The sequence below is a fragment of the Neovison vison genome, chromosome 13 (genome assembly GCF_020171115.1).
Source record: "Neovison vison isolate M4711 chromosome 13, ASM_NN_V1, whole genome shotgun sequence".
In the NCBI taxonomy this organism is placed as follows: Eukaryota; Metazoa; Chordata; class Mammalia; order Carnivora; family Mustelidae; genus Neogale; species Neogale vison.
The window spans coordinates 82,593,207-82,617,882 of NC_058103.1; the positions used below are offsets into that span (position 1 = coordinate 82,593,207).

At 41.0% G+C, this 24,676-nt stretch overlaps 1 protein-coding gene across 1 annotated transcript; it reads left to right on the plus strand.

Annotated features, from left to right (window-relative positions):
* Positions 1–4,049: 4,049 nt before the first annotated feature.
* GATM (glycine amidinotransferase) lies at positions 4,050–20,560 on the plus strand. Its single transcript, XM_044230350.1, has 9 exons — positions 4,050–4,189; positions 5,685–5,903; positions 13,283–13,478; positions 14,350–14,540; positions 15,490–15,627; positions 15,802–15,966; positions 17,385–17,448; positions 17,929–18,045; positions 19,522–20,560. The coding sequence occupies exons 1-9, from the start codon at positions 4,121–4,123 to the stop codon at positions 19,632–19,634; spliced, it is 1,272 nt and encodes a 423-aa protein (XP_044086285.1). The 5' UTR covers positions 4,050–4,120; the 3' UTR covers positions 19,635–20,560.
* The last annotated feature ends 4,116 nt before the right edge of the window (positions 20,561–24,676 follow it).

Below are 24,676 nucleotides of genomic sequence, written 5' to 3' on the forward strand. Positions count from 1 at the left end.
AATATTCTAGAAGGACATTCCATCAAAACCCATGAAATTATTCTTGTCCTCAATAGATATAAACTTTTCAGGGACCAGAATATTCTGATTCCATCCTTACATAGAGCAGGATGAATAGAGTCTGACAAACTGTGCACACTGGCTTCCTTTTTAAAAACTCCATTTTGACAATCATACCTCTGTAAATGCGGTCTTTTAACTATTTATTTGCTTAATAGGCAACTCATTCAAATGTTCAAAATTTAAAAGTACAAGAGGGTATGCAGTGAAAAATCTTCCTCTGGCCCCTGTCCTACAGTTACCCAGGTCCTTGCCCCAGGAACAACCTCTGCAATAACTGTCTTGTGTATCCTTCCAGAGACATTTTATTAATGCAATACAAATCATACTGGTTTTTTTTTTTAACTTAAATTGAAAGTAGTTTTTATTTGTTTGTTTGTTTGTTTTTTTCCAGTGGGCGGGAGTGCCTAGATGGTTCAGTTGGTTGAGTATCTGGCTCTTGATTTCGGCTCAGGTCATGAGGTGAAGACTGTCTGTCAGGTTCCAAGCTAGACATGGAGCCTGCTTAAGATTCTCTCTCTCCCTGCCCCCTCTCTCCCTCCTCCTCCTTAAAAGAAAAAATTAATCTCTATACCTCATGTGGGGCTCAAACTCACAACCCCAAGATCAAGAGTTACATACTCTACTGACTGAGCCAGACAGGTGACCCCAAATAATACTTTTTAAAAATTGCATCTTTCTGGGGCACCTGGGTGGCTCAGTGGAGTAAGCCTCTGCCTTCAGCTCTGGTCATGATCTCAGGGTTCTGGGATGGAGCCCCGCATCAGGCTCTCTGCTCAGCAGGGAGCTTACTTCCCCTCTCTCTCTGCCTGCCTTTTTGCCCACTTGTGATCTCTGTCTAACAAATAAATAAATAAAATCTTTTTTTAAAAATTGCATATTTCTTTATTTTCTTTCAAGATTTTACTTATTCATTTGACAGAGAGAGTTCACAAATAGGCAGAGAGGCAGAGAGAGGTGGGGAGGGAAGCAGGCTCCCCGCTGAGCAGAGAGCCCAATGTGGGGCTCGATCCTAGGACCCTGAGATCATGACCTGAGCCAAAGGCAGAGGCTTAACTCACTGAGCCACCCAGACACCCCCCAAAAATTGCATCTTTCTTTAGTTACATTCTAGTCATGAAAATATACTGTAGTCACTCTGTTTGAACTTGAGTAATACCAACTTTTTCTGATTTGAGAGCTATCCTGTCCCCTAAAGTATAAGTACAAATGTCTCTTAGACAAGATAGCTAATTCCACCCACTGTGTATCTGTATCTGTATCTCTACAGATACAGAGTTTCTGTATCTCTTAAGTTCTAGGAACACATTACTCTTGCTTCCTATGCACAGATTCTGACGTCAATCATGATAGTCAAATAAATGAATTCTTACAATAGGCTCTTTTGTTGTTCATTGTGTTGATCCAAAGACTTTACTAGCTTTTGGGGTTTCTAGTCTCAGAACACATTTCACAAACTCTGTACTTTGTTGGGGGGAACCAGGTAAAGTTGAACATGTCCCCAAAGCAACAGTGATGAAGGAGAAATCAGAAAGTGGAATAATTTGCCATGCTTCTGATGAGTTTTCTATTCCTTGTGCTTTTACCCCCACATGACCCTAAATTATGCTCCTAGATTAACCCATAAGAGTATACTACAATTAGACATGAATATGTATAATCATTAATTATGGGACCATCAAGATCTTAAAATCATGGGTTTGATAAAGTTATTGGTGTTACATTAACCTATTGCCAATGAGGGAGAACAAGGCAAGAGTCACAATCTATTCCACTTCTTCTGAAAAAAAAAAAAAAAAAAAAAAAGCAGCATAAACACCAAGGAGTTTCCAGGTATCACTGTAGACACTTTGCAGAGTCAGACAGACAGTATAAGACAAACCAGTAGGGAAGGTTTATGCTTTGAATTGATGAAGTCAATCTAAAAAGTGTTACAGATTTTTTTCAAGAACAATACATATATCCATACACAAGAAAGAAAAAAGGAGTGAGGAAAGAGCTTTGATTTGCTTTTATAGAAATAGGACTGTTTTGGGTGGCTCTATCCACACACTTTCCCCTGGGTTCCAGAAGATAAGGATATGTTCTATGGCTATAACATGAGCCTTTCTTTATGAAAATTTAATGACACCCTGGCCTCATTATTTCTAGGCACTTCCAATTCTTACATCTGGAAAATTAAAATTAAAAGTGTCTTTTTTTTTAAAAGATTTTTTTATTTATTTGACAGACAGAGATTACAAGTAGACAGAGAGGCAGACAGAGAGAGGAAGGGAAGCAGGCTCCCTGCTGAGCAGAGAGCCCCGACGTGGGGCTCGATCCCAGGACACTGGGATCATGACCCGAGCCGAAGGCAGAGGCTTTAACCCACTGAGCCACCCAGGCGCCCCAAAATTAAAAGTGTCTTTAATGAATGATATGAAGGTGTCCTCAGATCTCAGACAGAAATGGTACAAAGTAATGTCAATACCATTTGTTAGGTGTACTTACTGTATTCTTAAATTCCTTTATTGAGGAGGAGTATAGCTTTGGCCACCCTAAGTACGTTAGAAAATTAGACCCTCAAGGTGGTTGCATTTAATTCTTGGGAGAGGTACTTTATAAATTTTGAGAAAGATTAGACAAAACCTTAATTAATAGTGTGATTAATTAAGGTGATGCCTTCATTAGAAAGGAGGAGGAATTTGATTCCAGGTCACAAAGCAAGTTAGTAGCAGAGCTAAGACATGGACCTAGACTTTCTGACTCCTTTCACCCTATTATCACATTTGGAGGCCTCCTTACTGTAAGGCCTGGTAAAATATTATCTCATATTCATATAGCTCTTAGTGCCACACCATGTTCAGCATGTACAATCTCTCCTTTTGGCCCCTCAACGACCCTGTGTGCTAGAGACAATAAATGCATGTGTTCTCTCTTTGAGGATAAGGTTGCAACTCAAGACACATAGTAGTCTGTAATAGAGTCAAAACTAGCACCCAGTTCTCCCAGTTCCCTCTCCAGGGCTCTTTCTACCATGCCATCCTGCTTGTGTGGTCCCTTCTATCAGTGAACTTTGGTTTGAGACACCAGCATTAAAACGACAGCTCATTTTAAAAAATTACCTCTTTTGTAGGTACAAAACGAAATATTTAAATCTCTCTGCCCCCTTTCCTCCGAGGTACTTAAATGTTAGACTGAATTCTCTAGTTTTGCACTGTTCGGGAACGACTTCTCTAGGGAACTACCCTAATTAAGTTGAAACAAAAATTTAAATACATGAAATAGAAGGGAAGATGCGTCTGCAGTCCTCCCTTATTTCTGGCCCACATCAGTCTCCATTGCCATGGTTGAGTTTCTCAAGCCAGGGCACATGGCCAACGACTATTTGAAACGTCGAGGGAACGTTGGTATTCACCCAAACACCTAACAGGCTAGTAGTAGGTGGAAAGTGCAGGACCCCGGGGGAGAGATGACCTGAATTCCAGACTTAGGCTTCTCCAGTCTTAAACCCGGTGTTGCCTTAAGAAGCTACCTAAACTTTAGGTGGTTCGGTTCACTGCAAAATGAGGGGACTGAGTCAGTGCATACCGACCAACGTAACCGTGTAACTGTACTTACGCTTTACCCACGTCATCCAACAATGTACATTTAATGTACTATTGAGTTTCCTTCGTCAGAAGTCGCGCGCTCGTCCCCTCCCCGAAGCACGGGTGGGCCTCCCGCGGCGGATGGAGGCTGGGCTGGGTAGCCGAAGCCAGTCGGCCGACTGACAAACTGAAAAAAAAAGGCAAACACCGGCGGCTGGACCCCGCGCCACTCGCTGTGCCCTAACGGTTCCTAAATTCCCGGCGGCGGGGCGCGCTGGCCTGCGTGGCGCGCTGGCCTGCGCTCCCCCGGCCCCGCCACCTGTTCCCAGCAGCCAATGGGGCGCGCACGGAGGGCGGCGGGGCGGGGCGAGCCTACAAAAGTCGGGGGCCGCGCGCCGTGACATCGCCTGCTGGCGCGCCCTCGGGAGGCTCGGACGGACGCGGCCGAGCACCTGGAACATTCCGCTCGTGGACAAGCCAGGCGCGGGGCGATGCTGCGGGTGCGGTGTCTGCGCGGCGGGAGCCGCGGCGCCGAGGCGGTGCACTACATCGGCTCTCGGGTGCGTGCGCCTCCCGCCTCGGCTGGCGGCCGCGCGCTCCCCCTCGCCTTCCCTCGCTTTCCCCAGACAGCATTGCATGACAGTGTCCCTCGGGCCCCCCTTGGAAGCGCAGCTTCAACAGTCTTTGCTGGCTGCTGGGAGCTCGGCGGGTTCCGGGGAAAGCGGGATAGGCATTGGGGCCACACCCCGTGGGCCGCAGCGGCCGTCACTGCAGGGGGCGCCGCCCTCCCCGCCCGACGCTGATTGCTCCAAGAGGCTTCCCAACCGGGGTGAGGGTGTGGGACCGACGAGGAACACTTCTTAATACAAGAATGGAATTATAGGGCTTCAGTGCAGGGGGTGGGGCATTGAGTTGGGGAGCCTTCGGGCAAATTCGTGTGGTGTGGATGGACGGGAGAGGAGGCAAACTGGGAATCTGGGATGGAGAGGGAGCAAGCAGGCCCACTCCAAGAATAACATGCAGTCCCGAGATCAGAGAGGAGTTGGAGCTAGTTCAGGCTGTACCCAGACTTTCTGCCAGGTTCCCGCCCTCCGCTTGCCGGTTTCTAAGCGTGCGTCTGCAGACCTCCTAGCTCCTGGGACAGGAATAGCCGGGCAGTTAGGCTCTCTCCTGGCAGCTGCTTCTAGAACAGCTGTCTCTCTCCTTCCTCCTTTGGTCCCCACCCTGGCTCCCCTCCTGCCTCCTTCCTAAGGCATTTAACGGAGTAGGAGCGACATTGGGCGCAGGGAGCTGTGTGGGGTGTGGGTGGTGTTTGAGATTTGCGCGGTGGGTGAGGGACTCTCCCTATTGTAGATTTTATAGGCCCTGGATTTTCAAAAGGCTTTTTGGAAGTCCTTAGTTCTCTTTTCTGGCTTATAAATTTGTGCTTGGGTTAATTCTATCATGGCTGGGATACTATGGACTATCTGTGAAATGGAGCAGATGGCACTTGGTTACTCTCAGAATTGAAGTGCCAAAGAGTGGGAAGTGTGTGTTAGCAATGCAGAATTTTTAGTTTGAAGCTGATTATTCTGAAAGATAAGGCTCTTTACATATGCTTCTACATTTTCATTTGGGAAAAAAAAAGTATTAAAGTATTGGTGACTTTTAGCACTGAAGGGGGAAGGAGGCTTCTTCCTCCAGCTGGACTTGGCAGGGAGATATGGAGCAGCTTTCTGTGGTTTTCTAGGAATGGGGTGATCATCATTTATGGAAGGGTTGCTTAAAGCTTGATTAAAACTTGAATGCAGAAAACCATTCTGAGATATTAGGATAGAATCTAATGAGGGGCTTTAAAGAGTTATGTTAATTCACATATAGAGAAAAAGATAATTTATAAAAAAACAAGAAGGGAAAACTAGAGCCCCACTACCCACCTATATAGTAACTAACATCTTGATTTGCATTCTCCTAAAGGATTTTAAATGTCTGTATTATACTGGGTTTCATTCTATCTCCTCCTGCCTGCAAGTACTGTATAGGAATATGCAATAATCTCTTCTTTGTTCTTGGAAGCTTGGAAGAACCTTAACAGGGTGGGTGCAGAGAACTTTCCAGAGCACCCAGGCAGCTACTGCATCCTCCCGGAATTCCTGTGCAGCTGATGATAAGGCCACTGATCCTCTGCCCAAGGACTGCCCTGTCTCTTCTTACAACGAATGGGACCCATTAGAGGAAGTGATAGTGGGCAGAGCAGAAAATGCCTGTGTTCCACCATTCACTGTGGAGGTGAAGGTAAAGCAAGGGTATTCACATGTCTGAAGGCGGTTCACTCCTTACCTTCTGCAGGCTGGCCTCTGCCCCCATTCTCCTCTATAGCTGCTTTCACTGTAGCTTATTCCAGACCTCTGAACCCCAGTGGTGATTTTAATTATCTTACATGAAATACCTGTGGTGTTTTATTTTTCTTAAAGATTTTATTTATTTATTTATTTGACACAGAGAGCATGTGCACAAGCAGGGGAAGCTGCAGAGAGAGAGAGAGAGAGAGAAGCAGGCTCCCCACTAAGCAGGGAGCCCAAGGTGGGGATCCATCCCAGGACCCTGGGATCATGACCTGAGCCGAAGATAGATGCTTAACCAACTGAGCCATCCAGGCGACCCTGGTGTTTTATACTATTTACACAAATAACTCCTTCCTTAAGATTCTGACAGATCTCATCTGGAAATGTAGTTCTTTCCCTATTCCTCACATCTTCCTTCACTGTCTGTAATGTTATTGTTGAGCAGAATTTCACTTTGGCCCTCTTCTCACAGCTTCGCCTCCCACTTCCAGTCTGGTCCAGATCTTTCTCCAGATCAACGTGTTAAAACTCCTTGGCACATCTTGAGTTCAGCTGCCAGCCTCACTGCTATACTGGACCCTTCCTCATTTCTTCCTTTCCAGTTTTGGCATTTCTATTTACTAGAACTGAAACAACAAGGAGCCATCTTTGATTTCTCCCTCAGTCACATCCTCTACATCCATTGTCCAAGATTCAACAAGTCCTTTGTCAAAAGCAACCTTACCTCCATCCCTCTGCTGCTGCCTCAGATCAGGATCACATATACTGCCTGGACCATCGCAGCTAATCCCTCACTGGTCTTCCTCATTTGTTCTTCTCTCCAAACCACCTTCCAGCTTCTGTGAGAGTGCTTTTTTAATTTTTTTAAAAGATTTTATTTATTTGACAGAGAGACAGAGAGGGAACACAAGAAGGGGGAGCAGCAGAGGGAGAGGGAGACGCAGGCTTCCTGCAGAGCAGGACCCTGGGATCATGACCTGAGCCAAAGGTGAATACTTAAGGACTGAGCCACCCAGGCACCTGAGAGTGCTTTTTTATTTTTATTTTTATTTATTTATTTTTTTAAGAGAGATTTTCTTAAAGTAGATGTTCTTTTTTTTTTAAAATATTTTATTTATTTATTTGACAGACAGAGATCACAAGTAGGCAGAGAGGCAGGTAGACAGAGAGGAGGAAGCAGGCTCCCTACTGAGCAGAGAGCCCGATGTGGGGGGCTCGATCCCAGGACCCTGGGATCATGAACTGAGCCGAAGGCAGAGGCTTTAACCCACTGAACCACCCAGGCACCCCGAGAGTGCTTTTTTAAACCAAAATTGGATCACGTTGCTCATCCTGCTCCTATCACTCCTCTATTTCCCAATCTTCCTTTCTTTTCTTTTTTTTTTTTAAAGATTTGATTTATTCATTTGACAGAGAGAGAGATCACAAGGAGGCAGAGAGGCAGGCAGAGAGAGAGGGGTAAGCAGGCTCCCTGCCGAGCAGAGAGCCCGATGCAGGGTTCGATCCCAGGAACCTGGGATCAGGGCTGGAGCCAAAGGCAGAGCCTTAACGCACTGAGCCACCCAGGCGCCCCTTCCCCATCGTTCCCTACCATTACCTACGATAAAGTTCTCATGGTATTCAAGATCATTCACAATCTGGCTCTAATCTGCCTTTCCAGGACTCCCCATTTCCCATTGGCTCATCATAGAGGTGTGTTAATATGGCAGGTTAGCAGATGTCTATTCTTGTTTGGGTCCCTCTCAACTCTAATATTTCACCTTGGTTTTCACCAGACTTTATATGATAACCCTATAAGCAGCCAAACTAGACTTGTCACTGTTCCCCAAACAACCATCATGACTGTGCTCCCACTGAGGACTCTTCCATCTCTGTTCCTGTACTGCTCCTGTCTGTAGTTTAAACCTACCCGCCTTACTACCACAGAGATCTGATGGTCCCTTCCCCAAAGCCTTCCAGGGTTTTGCTGGCAACAAGTAATATCTCCTAAAAACTCCTAGTGTTCTTTATGTGTAATATTCCTAAAGCTGGGCCTCTGTGGTTTGGTTTTCAGGTTTCATCTTGGATAAGGGAGTGCCATCCACATTGTGACACAGCCTGAGCTTCCATTAATCATGGGTTCGAAATATATCTTCAATGTACTTAAATTCCTCCTGATTATTTACAATATTATTTATAACATGGATTAAGGAAATAAGTTCCATTACATCATTGCCCTCATGAGCAGAAATGCTGCCTACCTTGTACTGGGGCTCCAGAGGTATCAGCACAAAAGACCTTGCTTTCTGTTCAGAGAGGTATCTTTGTCTAGAAACAAAGACTAAAGCTAAGTATCTTATGCCAGCCACTTGGCAGTTGAATTGAATGCCAGAAAAGTAAAGGAAAAAGCAATGACCAAATGCTGGAGAGTTAGGAAGTCTTCTTGAAGAAAATGACTTTTAATTAGACCTCGAAGAGAGTGTAATAGAAAAAGTCGTAAGTTCTAATTGTTCTGAAACTACCTCTGGTTCTGATATGTGATGTTTGTGGAACAGATTAATTTATGTATCATCCATGTGTTTTAAAAAGGCATTTTCTTTTTTAAGTCTTTTCTTTCTTTTTTTTTTTTTTAAAGATTTTATTTATTTATTTGTCAGAGAGAAAGATGGAGAGCGAGCACAGGCAGACAGAGAGGCAGGCAGAGGCAGAGAGAGAAGCAGGCTCCCCGCCCAGCAAGGTGTGGGACTCGGTCCCAGGACGCCGGGATCATGACCTGAGTCGAAGGCAGCCGCTTAACCAACTGAGTCACCCAGGCATCCCTTTTTTAAGTCTTTTCTTAAAAAGAAGTCCCATCCCTTAACCATTTTAATTGGGTGGAGTTAAATTTCAAGATTCAAACAATAGCTTAAATTTTACTTGTCTGTAAAACTGTTGACTTTTGTGCTATGTAATCTTATAGAAACAGACATGATTCTCACACATGATTTTGAATTCTCTGTCATTTTTGTTAAGTATACCGGGCTGAAGTCAGGAGACCAGGACTGAATTACGTATTTGATCAAGAAGCTTGATACTAGGGGTGCCTGGGTGGCTCGGTGGGTTAAGCCGCTGCCTTCGGCTCAGGTCATGATCTCAGGGTCCTGGGATTGAGTTCCGCATCGGGCTCTCTGCTCAGCAGGGAGCCTGCTTCCCCTCTCTCTCTCTGCTTGCCTCTCCGTCTACTTGTGATTTCAGGTAAATAAATTAAATCTTTAAAAAAAAAAAAAAAAGAAGCTTGATACTAGTCTTGGCTAATCAGCTCTTTGACCTTGTGCAAGATTCCACAGATTTCTGGGCCTCAATAAAGTGAAGATGTTAAGAGGTTTGCTATCTACCTAACAAGATTAAATATGAAGGTAAAAGGTTGCATGCTAAGTGTTTCAAGGGACAAAACCATACTTCATTACTGTTGTATGGATCTAGGTTTACATTACAGAAGTACACTGTAAGTGCAGTGATTGTAGATATTGCTAGTATTAGCAGTATTGATTTCATTCATTTGTCTGGTTATTTCTGCTTTATGCCACATGCTAAACTAGGTAACTAGAGAAAATTAAAGACATGCATACCCCACAGAAGGCAAGGCCTTACTAATGGAGAAAAATGATACAGATGTATCAATCATCTTGGGAACAATGAAAGATAAAATAATGTATTAAACTGCTTTGAGCAATTAGGCATAAGATTAGTTGGAAGATATAAAGGCTACAGAAATTTTATGGGAGTAAGGACTATAGTTTTCAGGAGGCACAGTTTTTAAAGGCTATGTAGCTTTTTATTCTGTAAAACATAATGAATACTTTCTACCAAATATGTGCTTTTTGTTTTGCTTTTATCTTTAAAACAAAGCTTATAAGAAAGGATCTTTTATAAGTAAGAAAGGACCTTTTATAAGATACAAAGTCAGTCAAGGTTAATGTACTATAAGCTTGAGGCTGGATCTATCTATCTATGAAATATATCTTGATATTTCATAGCTTCCAAAGACTATTTAAAATTCGTTTGGCAACCGACCCCCTCACCCCCCAGCCCTCACACGAACCCAAAGGGTTTTAAGCTCTTAAAGACTATAAAGTTTCCAGGAGTGCAGCCGTATATCTGCAACAGGTTATTAAAAACATCATATGCTAAGAATTTAACATAGTGTTTTTTATCTTGCAGACACTTGGTAAATGATTGCTAACTCATTTAGCAGGGTTACAAAGGAAGTGTAAATAATTTCCAACTATGTCTTAGAAAATATAATGTGCCTCGATCATTTAGACTTTGTTCAACCTTAGCCAGACAGAGTATGAGTTACACAAGGAAACTCACACTGTTCAAGTAGATTTTCTCCCCGCCCAGGAAAGCTTAGTTCCTATTTACCAAGGCCAGCTTCATTCTGCATAGTTACACAGAATACTTTGGAATGTGTCCGGCAAGACAGCATGGCTGTGCATCTGCTGGAACCAGTTTTAAAGTTTCAAAGGCTTCTTGTCCTTTAGCGGACTGTAAGCGATGTGCCTGGCATGAGAAGGGGAAAGTGATGAATGGAGGAGTAGTACCGCCATGTGTCTGAGAGGACTCTAAAGACTCATTGTTATCCTCTCCTTCTGGGGGCTGCTGCCGGACTTCCTAGGAGTGAGAAACAGTGGAATGCTTTTGTTTTTAAAAAGAGTAGATTGATCTTAAAAACTACATGAATTAATACTGATCGTTTGATACTGATGATATTTGTCACAGGCCAGAAACTGAGCCTATTGTTTTCCTATAGATCTTCAAAAGAAAAGCAACTAGCCAATAATGTGGACAGGGATCAGCAAACTTTTTTATGCCAGATAATAAACATTTCAGGCTTTGTAGACCACACGTTTCTGTCATGACCACTCACCTCTCAACTCTGCCACTATAGTGCAAACAAAACAAAACAAAACTGCTACAGACGATATGTAAATGAATGAGTGTGTCTGTGTTCCCATAAAACTTGTATTCACTTAAAAAAAAAAAATGGCCATGGACTTTTAGTTTGCCAACCCATTTTTAGAGCCTCACCGGCATCCTCCATTTTTGTTAAAGACATATTTTTCAGATTCTTATTCCTTCTCCAGCAGGCTCAGCTCCAGCCTTACTGGTATGAACCTAGGTAACGAACTAACAAGAGGCAGATCTGCCTCTATATGTTTGATATTTATCAGACTGAGGTGGAAACGGAAGTAGAGACAGAAAATCTGGAAAAGACATCTTCTTTGACATTACTGGGCTAAACATCTAGACACTCTATCTCATCACCCAGTTCCCTTAACCACTATCTGAAATCGTCTGATTTGTGTGGAAACCTTACCTGACATGATCAGGACTGGTAGGTAGTCAGTTAATCGATGATATTAAGAAGTATTTTTCTTAAATACCTCCTTTAAATATTTTTTTAAACTTAAAGTATATGGATGCATATCACTTTGCCAGTCTTCTGATGAAAGTCCAAGTTTTCTCCTAGCGTTTCGATCTTCTGATTGGAATTCTGCCTCATCTACCTTGATAAATTACATCCATAAACATTGTCTACATTTCCCAATATATTTCTTTAAATTGAGAACTTAGGAACATGCTAAACAATCTGAATGAAGAATCCTTCTACATTTTTATATTTTTGAAAACCATTATTTTACAGTTGTTAGGCTTGCCCTATTTCAATAGTCATTTTTAGCAAATCGAGCCTTTTTAAAAGCATTTAACTGGTTTTCACTCAGTTGTCTTTTTAAAATGCGTATCACCCTTGGACACTTTCTAAATGTTACGCTTTTTTTCAGCTGCCAAGTGTGTGAATTCATTTATGGGATCACTTCCTTCTGTGACAAAAGGACTTGAAGTGGTAGGAGAACTTGGAAAGACTGGGGAGGGGAGGCATGTCTACAGGGAAGGCTAGGAAGTAGCAAAGGCAGACTTGGGCTACTGCACAATTTTGCCAAGTGCTAATTCTGTTGAATGAGAAAATCAGTAATGGGTTTTTAAGGGCAGCAAAGACAATGTTTGTTTGTTTGACAATATGTCCCTAATTTTAAGGGTGCAGTGTCCTATTTTCCTACAGAGTATCTTGCAGTGCTGTTTCCTAGATAGAATTCTGGGATGCATGGGTAGCACATGGTTTTATCTAAGTACGGATGTGCTCTTATCTTAGGCTCTTTTGTTTGTTTTCTTATTTGATTTCGTTTAGTGTAACCATCCCTCAGAATAATATGCTGCTCAAAATACAACTTTAACTAGTGAGGAGTTGTACTGGTCACGTAAGCTTGCTTAAGGATGACCTTGAGAAAAACCCGTACTAGCAGCAGGCCTCTGGTGGAGGGGATGGTACACGCCCTTGAAGCCAAGCAGCTGGGGATGCCCGCCAGCTCAGGGCAGGACACCACCTGCTTCCCTTTTTCCCTGTCTCCTGTACCTCAGAGAAAGCCTGCTGTTAAGGTAATCCCTTTAAGTGTGCTAGCACAACTACAAATCCAAGCTGTGGACCAGACACACCTTGCTCTTCTTCTTGTTTACTTTGTTTACCTCTAAAACTTGTGACCAACATCTGACTCACATTCCTTCTTGTTTACGTACTAGATCTATGGCTATTGTACAACCTTCTTTCTTCTCCTTTGTTGCTACCTTGTATCTAATAAATATGAGAATGGGGAGTTGTTTGGGTGACAGTCCTTCCAGCTGTTGTCCCCTGCTCCTTGTCTTACAGCTGACTTGTTTGTGCCTCATTCCTCTTCGGTGTGCCATTAGGAAAGCGGAAATTAAGACTGTCTAACGGAGTCCCTACGTCCTGTTTTGTCTATGAGGCTTTTACTATGAAGGACCAATAAAAAGTGGAGAAGACTCCAAGCCCACCTGAGGGCAGACATGCTGTGAATGGTAGGGCAGAAGATCGTGGGCAAAGAGTGCAAAAGGTCTCAAAACATCAAGGAAATTTAGAATTCGTCTTCTCAGAGAGGCAGTGTGCTCAGTGCTGGGGATCAACACTAGACAAGACATATTCTTAATCTCATTTCCATTAAATTATACAAACCAGGGGCACCTGGATAGCTCCATCAGTTAAGTGTCTGCCTTTGGCTCAGGTCATGATCTCAGGGTCCCGGGATCAAGCCCCAAGTTGGCTCCCTGCTCTGCCGGAAGTTGCTTCTCCCTCTCCTCCTCGCTCATGGTCTCTCTTTCTCTCAAATAAATACAATTTTTTTTTAAAAAAGAAAAAAAAATAGGTTAAAGAAATCCTTGTTCACTGCCTAGGACTTTATCATGAGTTGTATTTTTCCCTGATTAAGTATTTCACTTACTTTCTCCTGTTTGTAGGCCAACACATATGAAAAGTACTGGCCATTTTACCAGAAGCATGGAGGCCATAATTTTCCCAAAGATCATTTGAAAAAGGCTGTTGCTGAAATTGAAGAGATGTGCAATATTTTAAAAATGGAAGGAGTGACAGTGAGGAGACCTGACCCCATTGACTGGTCACTGAAGTATAAAACTCCTGATTTTGAGTCTACGGGTAAGTGATGTTTGGATACCTCAACTGCTAGTGTCTTAATTTTTAATTTCTTTCTTAAAAGCTCAGATAATCTCTCAGAGATTCTTTTAATAATCCTTTGAAACTTTAAAGATTACTTAGGAACAGATTGGTTTTTTTTCAATATGATTAAGATGTCCATATTCTAAACTCCATTGTAAATCAAAATCTTCTTGAAAGAAGCAGTTTTTCTAAACGTTATGATCATTTCCTTTCACAGAACAGTGGATTCCATGTCATTTACAGAAATTAAGAGGGGAACAGAAACATTCCCATTTTAGTTTTAACTGACATTGCTACAAGATTGTTTCTGTGCCTGAATTCAGTGTTCTAATTCACAGTTCTAGAAACGATCCTTGGCCCAATTTTTATCTTGTGGTACTGATACTCCCTAAAAAACTCTGTTTCTATGTAGCAAGAAAGGAGCTTACAAAACGTGAAAACTTGGTCGTTCTAGATAGCTTTGAACAGGGACCTTATTACTTCATTTCTTTTCTTCCTTCCTTTGTTCCTTCTTCTCTTCCCTTTCCTTTCCTTCCTCACTCCCTTTCCTTTCATTTCCCTCCCTCCCTTCCTTCCTACCTTCATTCCTTCCTACCTTCCTTTCCTAGCTTTGGCACCACACATGCTAACAATCTAGTATATATCACTAGAATATATCACAACCTAGTCTATATCATCTAGTATATATCACTCCATCTTTTTCCATTTGCATATAAATCAATACATACACATTCCTATAGATTTTCTGTAATTTTTTTTTTTAACCAAGACATGGGATCCTATTATATAGATTATTCTGTCTTGGAAATGAGCATTACTGAGGTTGTTGTGGAATTTTTTTGTTTGATAGGTTTATATGGTGCGATGCCTCGAGACATCCTGATAGTTGTGGGCAATGAGATTATCGAGGCTCCCATGGCGTGGCGTGCCCGCTTCTTTGAGTACCGTGCATATCGGTCAATTATTAAAGACTACTTCCACCGTGGCGCCAAGTGGACAACTGCTCCCAAGCCAACAATGGGTGATAAGCTTTATGACCAGGTAAAACCCTAATTATAGGTGAGCTTATTAGTAACTTCTCTCAATAATCCAGAGAATGAGATAGAGATTCTCTGAAACCTTGTATCTGGTATGCATTTGAGAAACTGAGAACATCAACTGCATTTAAAAAAAAATTGTTTTATGATAAAAATAAGGTAAATGATATTGTGATAATAACAGTAATAGTAGTAATAGCTAACAGTTATCTGGTGCATATTATGTGCTAGGTCTTGAACTAAATGCTTTTATACATTGTCAGTCCTGTTTATTCTTCACAAAACCATCTGGAGGGAGGAGCATCAATCCTTCCCTTACCGGGAATAGCTAAAGGGACATAGCTATTCATTGGTAGAAACAGAAAAGTAACTTTTTCTTCTGAAAAAACAGCGGGGGTCTACAGGCCATATTCACAGTAAAAGGAAGTATATATCCCTTGTTAGGTCACTTATTACTTGATCATTTATAGAAAGAATCAAAAGATCAAAATTACTTCTAGGTGTTTAAAGACAGAAATGAGTAATGAATTCATTCCACCACACCAAATCCACTTTGGCAGGGGATGCACGGCATCTTGTTTGATGGTATGAGTTAGGCTCAGGACCAAATTCCTTTTCTAAAATAACAGAATGACTTCATCCTGTTGACTGTCACTATTGTAGATAGCTACATAAATCAATATGAGTCATGAATATTTTCAAAATAATTACCATTGCGGTACCGTTTTCTTGTAAGTATCAAGAAATTGCTGTCATGCCTAGTTTTGGGCTTTTGTTTTTTGTTGTCAGTTTATTTTGATTCAGTTAGCATGGGCCTACCTCTTCCCCGTGCATGTTTTAGTCTAAAACAGGGTAGTACTATTTTGGGAAATGATGATGTTGAATTAATTTTCTTAGTAATGGATGTCCCATAAATAATTTCCTTTGTATGTATTCATTCTCGTTCCAATTAGAATTACCCTATCCATTCAGTAGAAGACAGACACAAATTGGCTGCTCAGGGAAAATTTGTGACAACTGAGTTCGAGCCATGCTTTGATGCTGCTGACTTCATTAGAGCTGGAAGAGATATTTTTGCACAGAGAAGCCAGGTCAATAAAAGCTGCCTCTTAAATTCCACACTTTATTATTACATTTTTAATTCATTATTGTATTATTTACTTATACATTACTGTATTTTTTGATGAAAATATTTTCATCCTATTTTTAGTTACCTAAACGTAGAACCAAATCTTTATAGAATTATGTCCTCCTTTCATTTTCAGGTTACAAACTATCTGGGCATTGAATGGATGCGTAGGCATCTTGCTCCAGACTACAGAGTGCATATCCTCTCCTTTAAAGACCCCAATCCAATGCATATTGATGCCACCTTCAATATCATTGGACCTGGTCTTGTGCTGTCCAACCCTGACCGACCGTGTGATCAGGTAAGGGAGCCCTTAAGACTCTGGAGAAGCATTAGAGTCTACCAGCTGAAGTAACTACCATTTTTATTTTAAGCACTTCCATGGTTCCTAATGGTCCTAAATGACAGATTCAGCAGTGCTCAACATTATGAGAATCAAACATTGGATTGCTTGTGGTGGATTTACTATAAGGTGACCAGAACTCCCAGATGTATGTTGTAGCCATGATAATTAGTGTAGTGTCATCAGACTTTGACTTTCTTTAAGGCTTGCCTTAAGGCAAAGCCTCCAGTTTGTGTGTCTCTGTGTGTTTTTATCGAAGAGAGTATATTATCCTACAGCTTGCAGCCAAGATCCCACAGCAGCTGAACTGCAAACAGAATGATCCCTGCATGGCGGGACAGTGACCCTGGGTAGTGGGTGTCTTTCTCCCTCTCCAGTGGGTCAGTACCCTTTGCCCAGCCCCAACCCACAGGAAGGAGCAAAGCTACTGGTCTCTGAGAGCAGCTGGTCTGCAAGCATCTGCAGCCTCCTGCCTTTGCTGCCTCCCTCCTACTTCTAGTTTGGCGGTGAGTGACTCTGTGTTATTTGTTAGGCTGCAATATACCTCTTAAAAATGACTACTTTAGGGGCGCCTTGCGGCTCAGGTCATGATCTCAGGGTGCTGGGATCGAGCCCCGCATCGGGCTCTCTGCTCAGCAGGGAGCCTGTTTCCCCCTCTCTCTCTGCCTGCCTCTCTGCCTACTTGTGATCTCTCTCTGTCAAATAAATAAATAAAATCTTAAAAAAAATGACTTTACCATGTCACTGTTTATTTCCATCCCATATATTTATACCCAATGACCAGATTACTTATCCATTTTCACTTTAATATAATTTATTGATATACTAAGTGAGTATGTGAACATAAGAATGGCTGGGTTATAATGGTCAGTAAGGACATTTATGGTTCTTTGGGAGTACATCCTTAATACCTGTCTTTATGCTATGGTAGAGATGCAGACTGATAGACTATGAAGTGGATGGACTATGGGTTTAACACAGTCATTACATTTTTGTTTCCTTATAGCTAAATAGATAGGAAATATTTTCATTTTCTTTAATGTGAATTTGTCAAGGAAAGTATCTTCCATGTTTTAAGATCTCTGAAACCTAAATAAAGCATGAGAATATTTTTAAAAGCTTTAACGTTTCTGTTACTTTTTTTTTTAACTTTAACCTGGTAATATGGTAATTTTATTTTACATTTCTAATTAGGATTCAGACAAAATCACTCCAAATGTTTGGAAATTTAATTTTATTTTGGGAGCTGAGAAGTCAGTGTCTCAAAAAGAATTATTAATCATAGGAGCTATCAGAGACTACAAATGATAATAATAGCATATATAGATTTAAACCTCCTTGGGGTTTTTGTTTGTTTGTTTGTTTCTGTCTTGCAGATTGATCTTTTTAAGAAAGCAGGATGGACCATAGTTACTCCTCCAATACCAGTCATCCCAGATGGTATGTTTACTGTTACATACTCCAGGCTAAAATGAGTATTTCAGTGACTGAAGAGCTTTCATCTATAGACAGCAGCCCAAATTTTAGTACTTTAATAAAGAAAATGTTTCCCCCGGAAGGAGTAAGCTTGCACCTGGGCCTATAGGTACAAGAAAAGACTGGGACTTATGTTTGTAATCTCTCCTTCCATACACAATGCAAGTGAGAAGATGGGAAAAATCAGCATAAAGCAACATCACAAAGCAAGAAATGAGTTTTTAAAGAAAACAAGGTGAAATCCAAATGTGTAATAGGAATCGATTGAGTCTAGATTGAATCCTAACATTTATAGATAAACTGTCTTAAGATTAAAATAAAATTCCATAGGGAACGTGAACTACTGAAAGAATGGAAGTGTCACTTTAATATTCTTCACTTTGGAAGCCTTGCTTTAAACAAAGATGATAGTGGACATAATTTAACAGTTGTTACAATTTTTAGATCACCCACTCTGGATGTCATCCAAATGGCTTTCCATGAATGTCTTAATGCTAGATGAGAAGCGTGTCATGGTGGATGCCAATGAAGTTCCAATTCAAAAGATGTTTGAAAAACTGGGTATGTACTATAAACGAGACATGGCGTCATGCATGAAAGTATTAAATCAGAATAACTAAAGAAATTACTGCTAGGTCTGATGTATGATTTACGTAATTCCATTGCTATTCCTTTTAGAGGTACCACGTTATTATTTCATAGAAACACAATATTTTTATTTCTAACAATCATAATCCCAAAGGGTTGGAGATGCATTTCAGGCTCCTCAAACATCCCTTAGCAATAAGTATATCAATCTTTTGTGACTTATCTAACCTCTTGGTGCCCATGTATGAAGATTCATGTCTCATATTTCAGGTGTACTACCCAGAAGAAATGATTTTCCCCCTTGACACATCCCTCTTTAATGTGTTATCAGTTGAAAAAGACTGGCCTGTCCATTTTAGATTGAGCCCAATCTAATGATTTGATCTCTAATGCTATGCCAGTTTTTTCCTAATTTTCATGAAACAGTTTCTTTGTCCATTAAGATTTTATTGTTTCTCAACTTTAAATATTATTAATAACCAGATATATGATTCATCATATTTTATGATTTACACACAAGGAACTTGTTAAAGCAAACTTTATCCAACAACTGGAACCTTTCCAATTCAGGATTAAAATAGCTCTGACCATCTGAATAAGAGAAATACATCTGTCTACCAGGAAACACACATGTGTTTAAAAGTCCACTCTTTATCCCAAGCCCACTCCTTACCCCTTGCAAACTCTGTTCTTACTTCCCAAAGCCCTGCCCAGTCTAACTTTCTTGGGAAAGTCTTTTCCGATGGCTCTTGCTGCCTTCCCTCCCTGACTACCCCAGTGGAACTTTTAGTGACTCTAGAGCTATCTTTCCTCTCAAAATAATGTGTTCTTTGAGGGAAGAGGATAGATTTTCTTTTTAAAATACTGCTATGCTGCGTTGAACACTACAACAAAAAACTTATGATGTACTATATGCTGGTTAACTGCACCCCCCAAAAATGAAAACAAATAAATAAAAAAATAAAATCCCATTGTGCTGAACACAATAGATTTCTTTCTAAATACAGTTGGTTAACTGGGCCATGCACATCATCACAAGCTCATCAGTGCAAATGATGCCAGATTAAACTACTTGCCTGAATAGATTTGGTACCTGAATGAGCATCCAACCCAGCATACTAAAAATACAAGCTCAGTTCCATTGTTTTCTTAAGGTGGTGAAGTTGATCCTGTCCCACTCATCCAAGCCACTGAGGACACTGACCTGAGAACTGTCAGCAAAACAAAATAGACTTCACCGTGTCTGCTGTCTGGTGAAGACTTTATATTAGCAGTGGAATAGGTTAGATGAAATATAATTAGTGACAAAACAGTTGAAAGACTGTTTGGGGTTCAGGTAGACTTGAGGATTAGAGACACAGGGTTCCTACCTATCTTTGGGCTTACTTTCTACAGGAGAATCTTCTTGGGCGTCCATCTAACTGACCACCTGTCTCTCTTTTGATGCAGGTATCAGTACCATCAAGGTTAGCATCCGTAATGCCAATTCCCTGGGAGGAGGCTTCCACTGCTGGACCTGCGATGTCCGGCGCCGAGGCACCCTGCAGTCCTACTTTGACTGACGGGGCCTGACGGTGCTGGTGGCTTGGCCTCCAAGAAATCTAGGAAGCTTAGGGATAAGGTTCATTCTCCCACTTGTAAAAGTGCATGAACTGTAGTGCTTTAAACAATCGTATCCTTAACAGGGGTCTTAAGCCTGGTTTATTTTTACTGCTTTTCTTTGATGTAAGGAAATAACTTGTGCTAGGTCTTACTTTCTCCTCCTAAATTCATTTACTATTTGACTTCAAGTGTAAACATTTGGTGAATGTATACCAACAAAAATTAGTTGTTCGAGTAACTTGCCCACTAATATTTAACCATCTACCTCTGTTTTTAATTTTCTTTCCAAAAGGCAGCTTGAAATGTTGGTCCTAATTTTCATTATTTTTTTTCCTTTTTTCTAAGACTTGTGAATGTTTGTGTCATTTCTTTTTTCTAAATGAGAGAAAGACTTACAATATACACAGATCTTAAGCAGAACCAGGTAATTGTCTCTTTTTCTAATGAGGAGTTTTGGTAATTTTAAATTTTTTGTCTTTAAAAAATAACCTAGACTATGCAAACATATTAAGTGAATTTTCCATGAATGTTTTTAATATTCTTATTTCAACATTGCTATTTGCTACTAAAAACCTTTTCATACAACTTACCTCATTTCAAGTGATTTAATCTTTCTTCTCTGTCCAAATTTTAAAGAATATTTAGTGCAATAGGTTGTTAGTTAACTATCAGTTCTGATCCTAAATTTTGATCTCTAGTGTCTAATGGATATATTGCATTTTTGATAATCTAAGCTTGGTTTACAGATATGCAAATTATTTCAAGCACAGACCTTAAAAGCATTAAAAAACTAATGGAGGTAAAACCTATATGCAATGTGAAATAATTTTAATGTTGGATTGTACATGTATTTTTATTCTAATAAACTTTTATGTTACAGAATGGATTTCACTAGAGTTTGGCATCAGCTCAATTATTATTTTTTTAAAAGATTTTATTTATTTATTTGACAGACAGAGATCACAAGTAGGCAGAGAGAGAGGAGGAAGCAGGCTCCCTGCTGAGCAGAGAGCCCTATGCGGGGCTCGATCCCGGGACCCTGGGACCATGACCTGAGCCAAAGGCAGAGGTTTAGCCCTCTGAGCCACCCAGGTGCCCCTCAGCCCAATTATTTTAAGCATAGGTAAATTATAAGAATGTAACTCTAGGGACAAAATTTTAAGGCTCTGAAGTAATACATTCATCCCTAGTAAATAACCTAATACATGTATTCACAAATGCTTAGCAGAGTCCGATTTTATTAGTTTTTTAAAAGATTTATTTATTTTAGAGAAAGAGTGGGTGTGCACACACACATGGGAGAGGGGGAGAGGGAGAGGGATAGCAAGAATCCTCAAGCAGCCCACACTGAGCACAGAGCCGGACTCAGGGCTCAATCCCACGATCCTGAGATCATGAGTTGAGCTGAAACCAAGACTCCAACACCTAATCGACTGAGCCACCCAGGTGCCCCCAAATTTTATTAATTAATTCATTCAAAAATATCTAAATGTTTTCTGAAGCTGTTTCATATACAGTCAGTAACAAGGGACTAATCCTAGGCCCCAGAGAAGAGAGTATCTGTTCTCAAGACACTAAATGTTTTGACTCATGAGAAATGTGGGGGGTCGGAGGATGGGGAAGACGAGCTCTGAAATGAGCCATAGGTTTACCCTATGCCTGTGCCCCTGCCAACACCTTTAGCTCCATTGTATTCTGGTGTCCTTTCTCACCCTCCCCTCACAGGAACACCTATCAGTTCTACACTGGGCCAAATCCTGTTCAAGAAGTCGAGAGAGTCATGTGGACTAGGGCATACTTAGGATATATATATATATATATATATATATATATATATATATATATATTCCCAGGTCTAAATACTGCTCAGCTGTTTTACTACATACACCCCCTCCATTATCCCCAGTGCCTATTCCAAACCTTCACTGTGTTCTCTTATCTGATCTTACTGTTTCATTTTTCACAGAGCAAGTGTCCACTCCCTCAGCTTTTCTCCTCAGCTTTTCTGCTCTATTTCCATATTAGGATGGGCATTGTCCTCCACATTGGGAGAGCTTTTCTGACGTCACGCATGACATGCTGGGCATTTCAGGTCTTAGCATAATCTTAACATCCTTCAGTTCTTAGACCTGTTTCATATCAGTCAGTAACAAGCCTATAGCTGTTTTCTAGAAGGAGTATACTGGAGAATAGCAATTGGTGCTTTTCTAGTTCAAAAGCCCTGGGATAATGACCTGAGCCGAAGGAAGAGGCTTTAACCCACTGAGCCACCCAGGTGCCCCAGAACACTTATAATTTAATCTCGTCTTTAGGATCAGATCGTCCTAATGGAATAATTTTAGCTATAGCTTTCTGCAGTTCTAAGACTTGTTGGTGTTCAGAGCCTCAGTCAAATGCCTTTTCCCAGGTAATTTTATTTTATTTATTTATGTTTAAAAATTTATTTATTTATTTGACAGACAGAGATCACAAGTAGGCAGAGAGGCAGGCAGAGAGAGAGAAAGGAGGAAGCAGGCTCCCGGCTGAGCAGAGGGCCTAATGTGGGGCTTGATCCCAGGACCCTGGGATCATGACCTGAGCTAAAGGCAGAGGCTTTAACCCACTGAGCCACCCAGGTGCCCCTCCCAGGTAATTTTAGATTTAAAAAACTAATAAGAATAAAAATAAGCCCACTAATATACCAAGTCAGTGTATGATTTGTGTGATTCATTTGTACAACCATTTATAGGACTGCATTATGGTTTTAAAAAAACAACGAAGGTGTGCCCAGGTGGCTCAGTCAGGGAGCAACAGCAACGTATTCCTAGTTGTCTGTGGTAGACCACAGGTTGCTCCAGCCCGTGCAATACCCCCAGATTTTACAGTCTGCGTAGGACCCTGAATTTTATTAGAATTAAATTGATCATCCCCAATCCTCATATGACTTTGTGACCTTAGTTAAGTTTATTTTAGTAAGTCTCTTTTAGCTTAATCCTTGGTTTCTAAGATAATCATAATATCCCCAAAATAGTGTTCTGAAATATTGTCCAGTTGTATCAGATCTCAGTCCCACCTGACCAGACTGACAGTGTGTGGGGGAGTTCACTCTCCTTGAGGGGATCCTGTACATGTGTGTTACAGATCATAACATATGAATACAGATTGTCGTTGCCTCTCCTTGGAGACTGGAACGCAGATTGTTGTTTTCTCTCCTTGGAGATAGTAAGAACAACATATTTTCTGCTGTGCCCGGGTGGCTCAGTCAGTTAGGCATCTGCCTTCGGCTTAGGCCATGATCCAGGGGTCTTGGAATCAAGTCCCTTATCGGGCTCCTTGCTCAGCCGGGAGCCTGCTTCTCCGTCTGCTTGTGCTCATGCCCGCTCGCTCGCTCTCTCTCTCTCTCTCTGACAAATAAATAAATAAATAAACTTAAAAAAAAAAAAAGAACAATATATTTTCTGTGGGGTTCTGTGGGGTGAATTGGCTCGCTTCTCACTATCTCTGCAGACACTCGGGCTCTGCTTCCTGCACCCTGCCATCGGATCAGATATCATTCCTCCATCAGCTGTCTTCTCTCCAGAAATGTGTGGACAGCTCTCATTTACTATTCTCTCTTTCCCCTTCTCTTCATCCTGGTGGGTTTTAATCTTGTTATTCTGCAGCTATCATTTTAGGGCAGTTTCAGAGAGAAAATGAAGATAAATGTTTGTGTTTAATCCACTCTAGTCCTGAATTTGTAGAAGTCTTTAGACCCTTAATCCTAAATTGCATAATAAAGGAGGAGATTAAGGGAGTACCCCCGAAAATCCTTATGAGATTTTATACGAAGCTGGGTGGCCGGAGTGGGGGAATCCACAGCTTTGTCTCTTCAGACTCCTAGGATGTAAAAATCCCAAGTCTGGGAGTACAGTGAGTTAAGTGAAGTACTCATCTTGGGCACTAAATTTGGGCGTCCCCAGAACTTAACTAATCTACATAAATAATACTTCAATGCAGTATTATTAAAATTAATTAATAAAATAATGAAAAATTCATGATGAACAAAACATCAAATTTTTAAATACAGATAGGATTGGTATTATTGATGTTTCTTTTGCCTCACCTCCCATGTGACTCAGCATGACACTGGGCACACACTCGGAATTAAGGGGAAGGGGAAGTAAACCAGCCCTTGCACTGTCTCCAGCCCAGCTTCAAATCGTCTGTGGCCCAGAAAATCTTCTGATCATCTGCAGCCCAGACAGCCCTTCAAATTTCTGTAGCTCAGAAAATCTCGACCCTCCTAATGGATTAAGATGGTACTTGATTGCTGGTACTCTGAGATGCATTGAAAAAAAGCAATGAAAATTCTTTTTTGAAGAAATATCCATCTATCCATCCAATTATTTCAAAAAATAAAATTTCACAAAGTCCCACCTGAAAATAGATGCAGAAGGAGAAAAGACCCCTTCAGCAAATAACACTCAATAGAAACATATCCACAGGGACTCCTGATATCAGATTATCAGACGTAGACTCTATAAAGTATCATCCCACACAGAAAGCCCATAGCCATTAGCAGTCATTTCCCATTTCCCTTCCAAGCCCCAGCCCATTACTAATCCACTTTCTGTCTCTAAAGATTTGTCTACTCTGGGTATTTCACATAAATGGAAGCATACACGATGTGATCTTCGTAACAGGCTTCTTTCACTTAGCAAAATGTTTTCAAGATCATGCATTTTGTAGCACATATCAATACTTCATTCCTTTTTATGGCAAGGCAAAACTCCACTGTATGGATATTCCACATTTTATTTGTCCATTTCTACTTTTTGGCAATTATGAATAATGCTGCTATAAATATCTGTGTACAAGTTTTTGTGTGGATATATTCCTTTCCCTTGGGAATAGGGTTGGAATTGCCGGGTCATGTGGTAATTTCAAGTATGACTTACAGGAAAAAAAAAGAACACATTAAAAAACTAATAAGAATAAAAATAAGCCTACTAATATACCAAATCAGTGTATGATTTGTGTGATT

Bases quoted from the DNA above. Each gene is read 5' to 3' on its own strand.
- GATM (XM_044230350.1), top strand. From the start codon at position 4,121: ATGCTGCGGGTGCGGTGTCTGCGCGGCGGGAGCCGCGGCGCCGAGGCG. The intron at 5,904-13,282 runs GTAAAGCAAGGG...TCCTGTTTGTAG, and splicing joins CATTCACTGTGGAGGTGAAG to GCCAACACATATGAAAAGTA. The intron at 14,541-15,489 runs GTAAAACCCTAA...CGTTCCAATTAG, and splicing joins GTGATAAGCTTTATGACCAG to AATTACCCTATCCATTCAGT.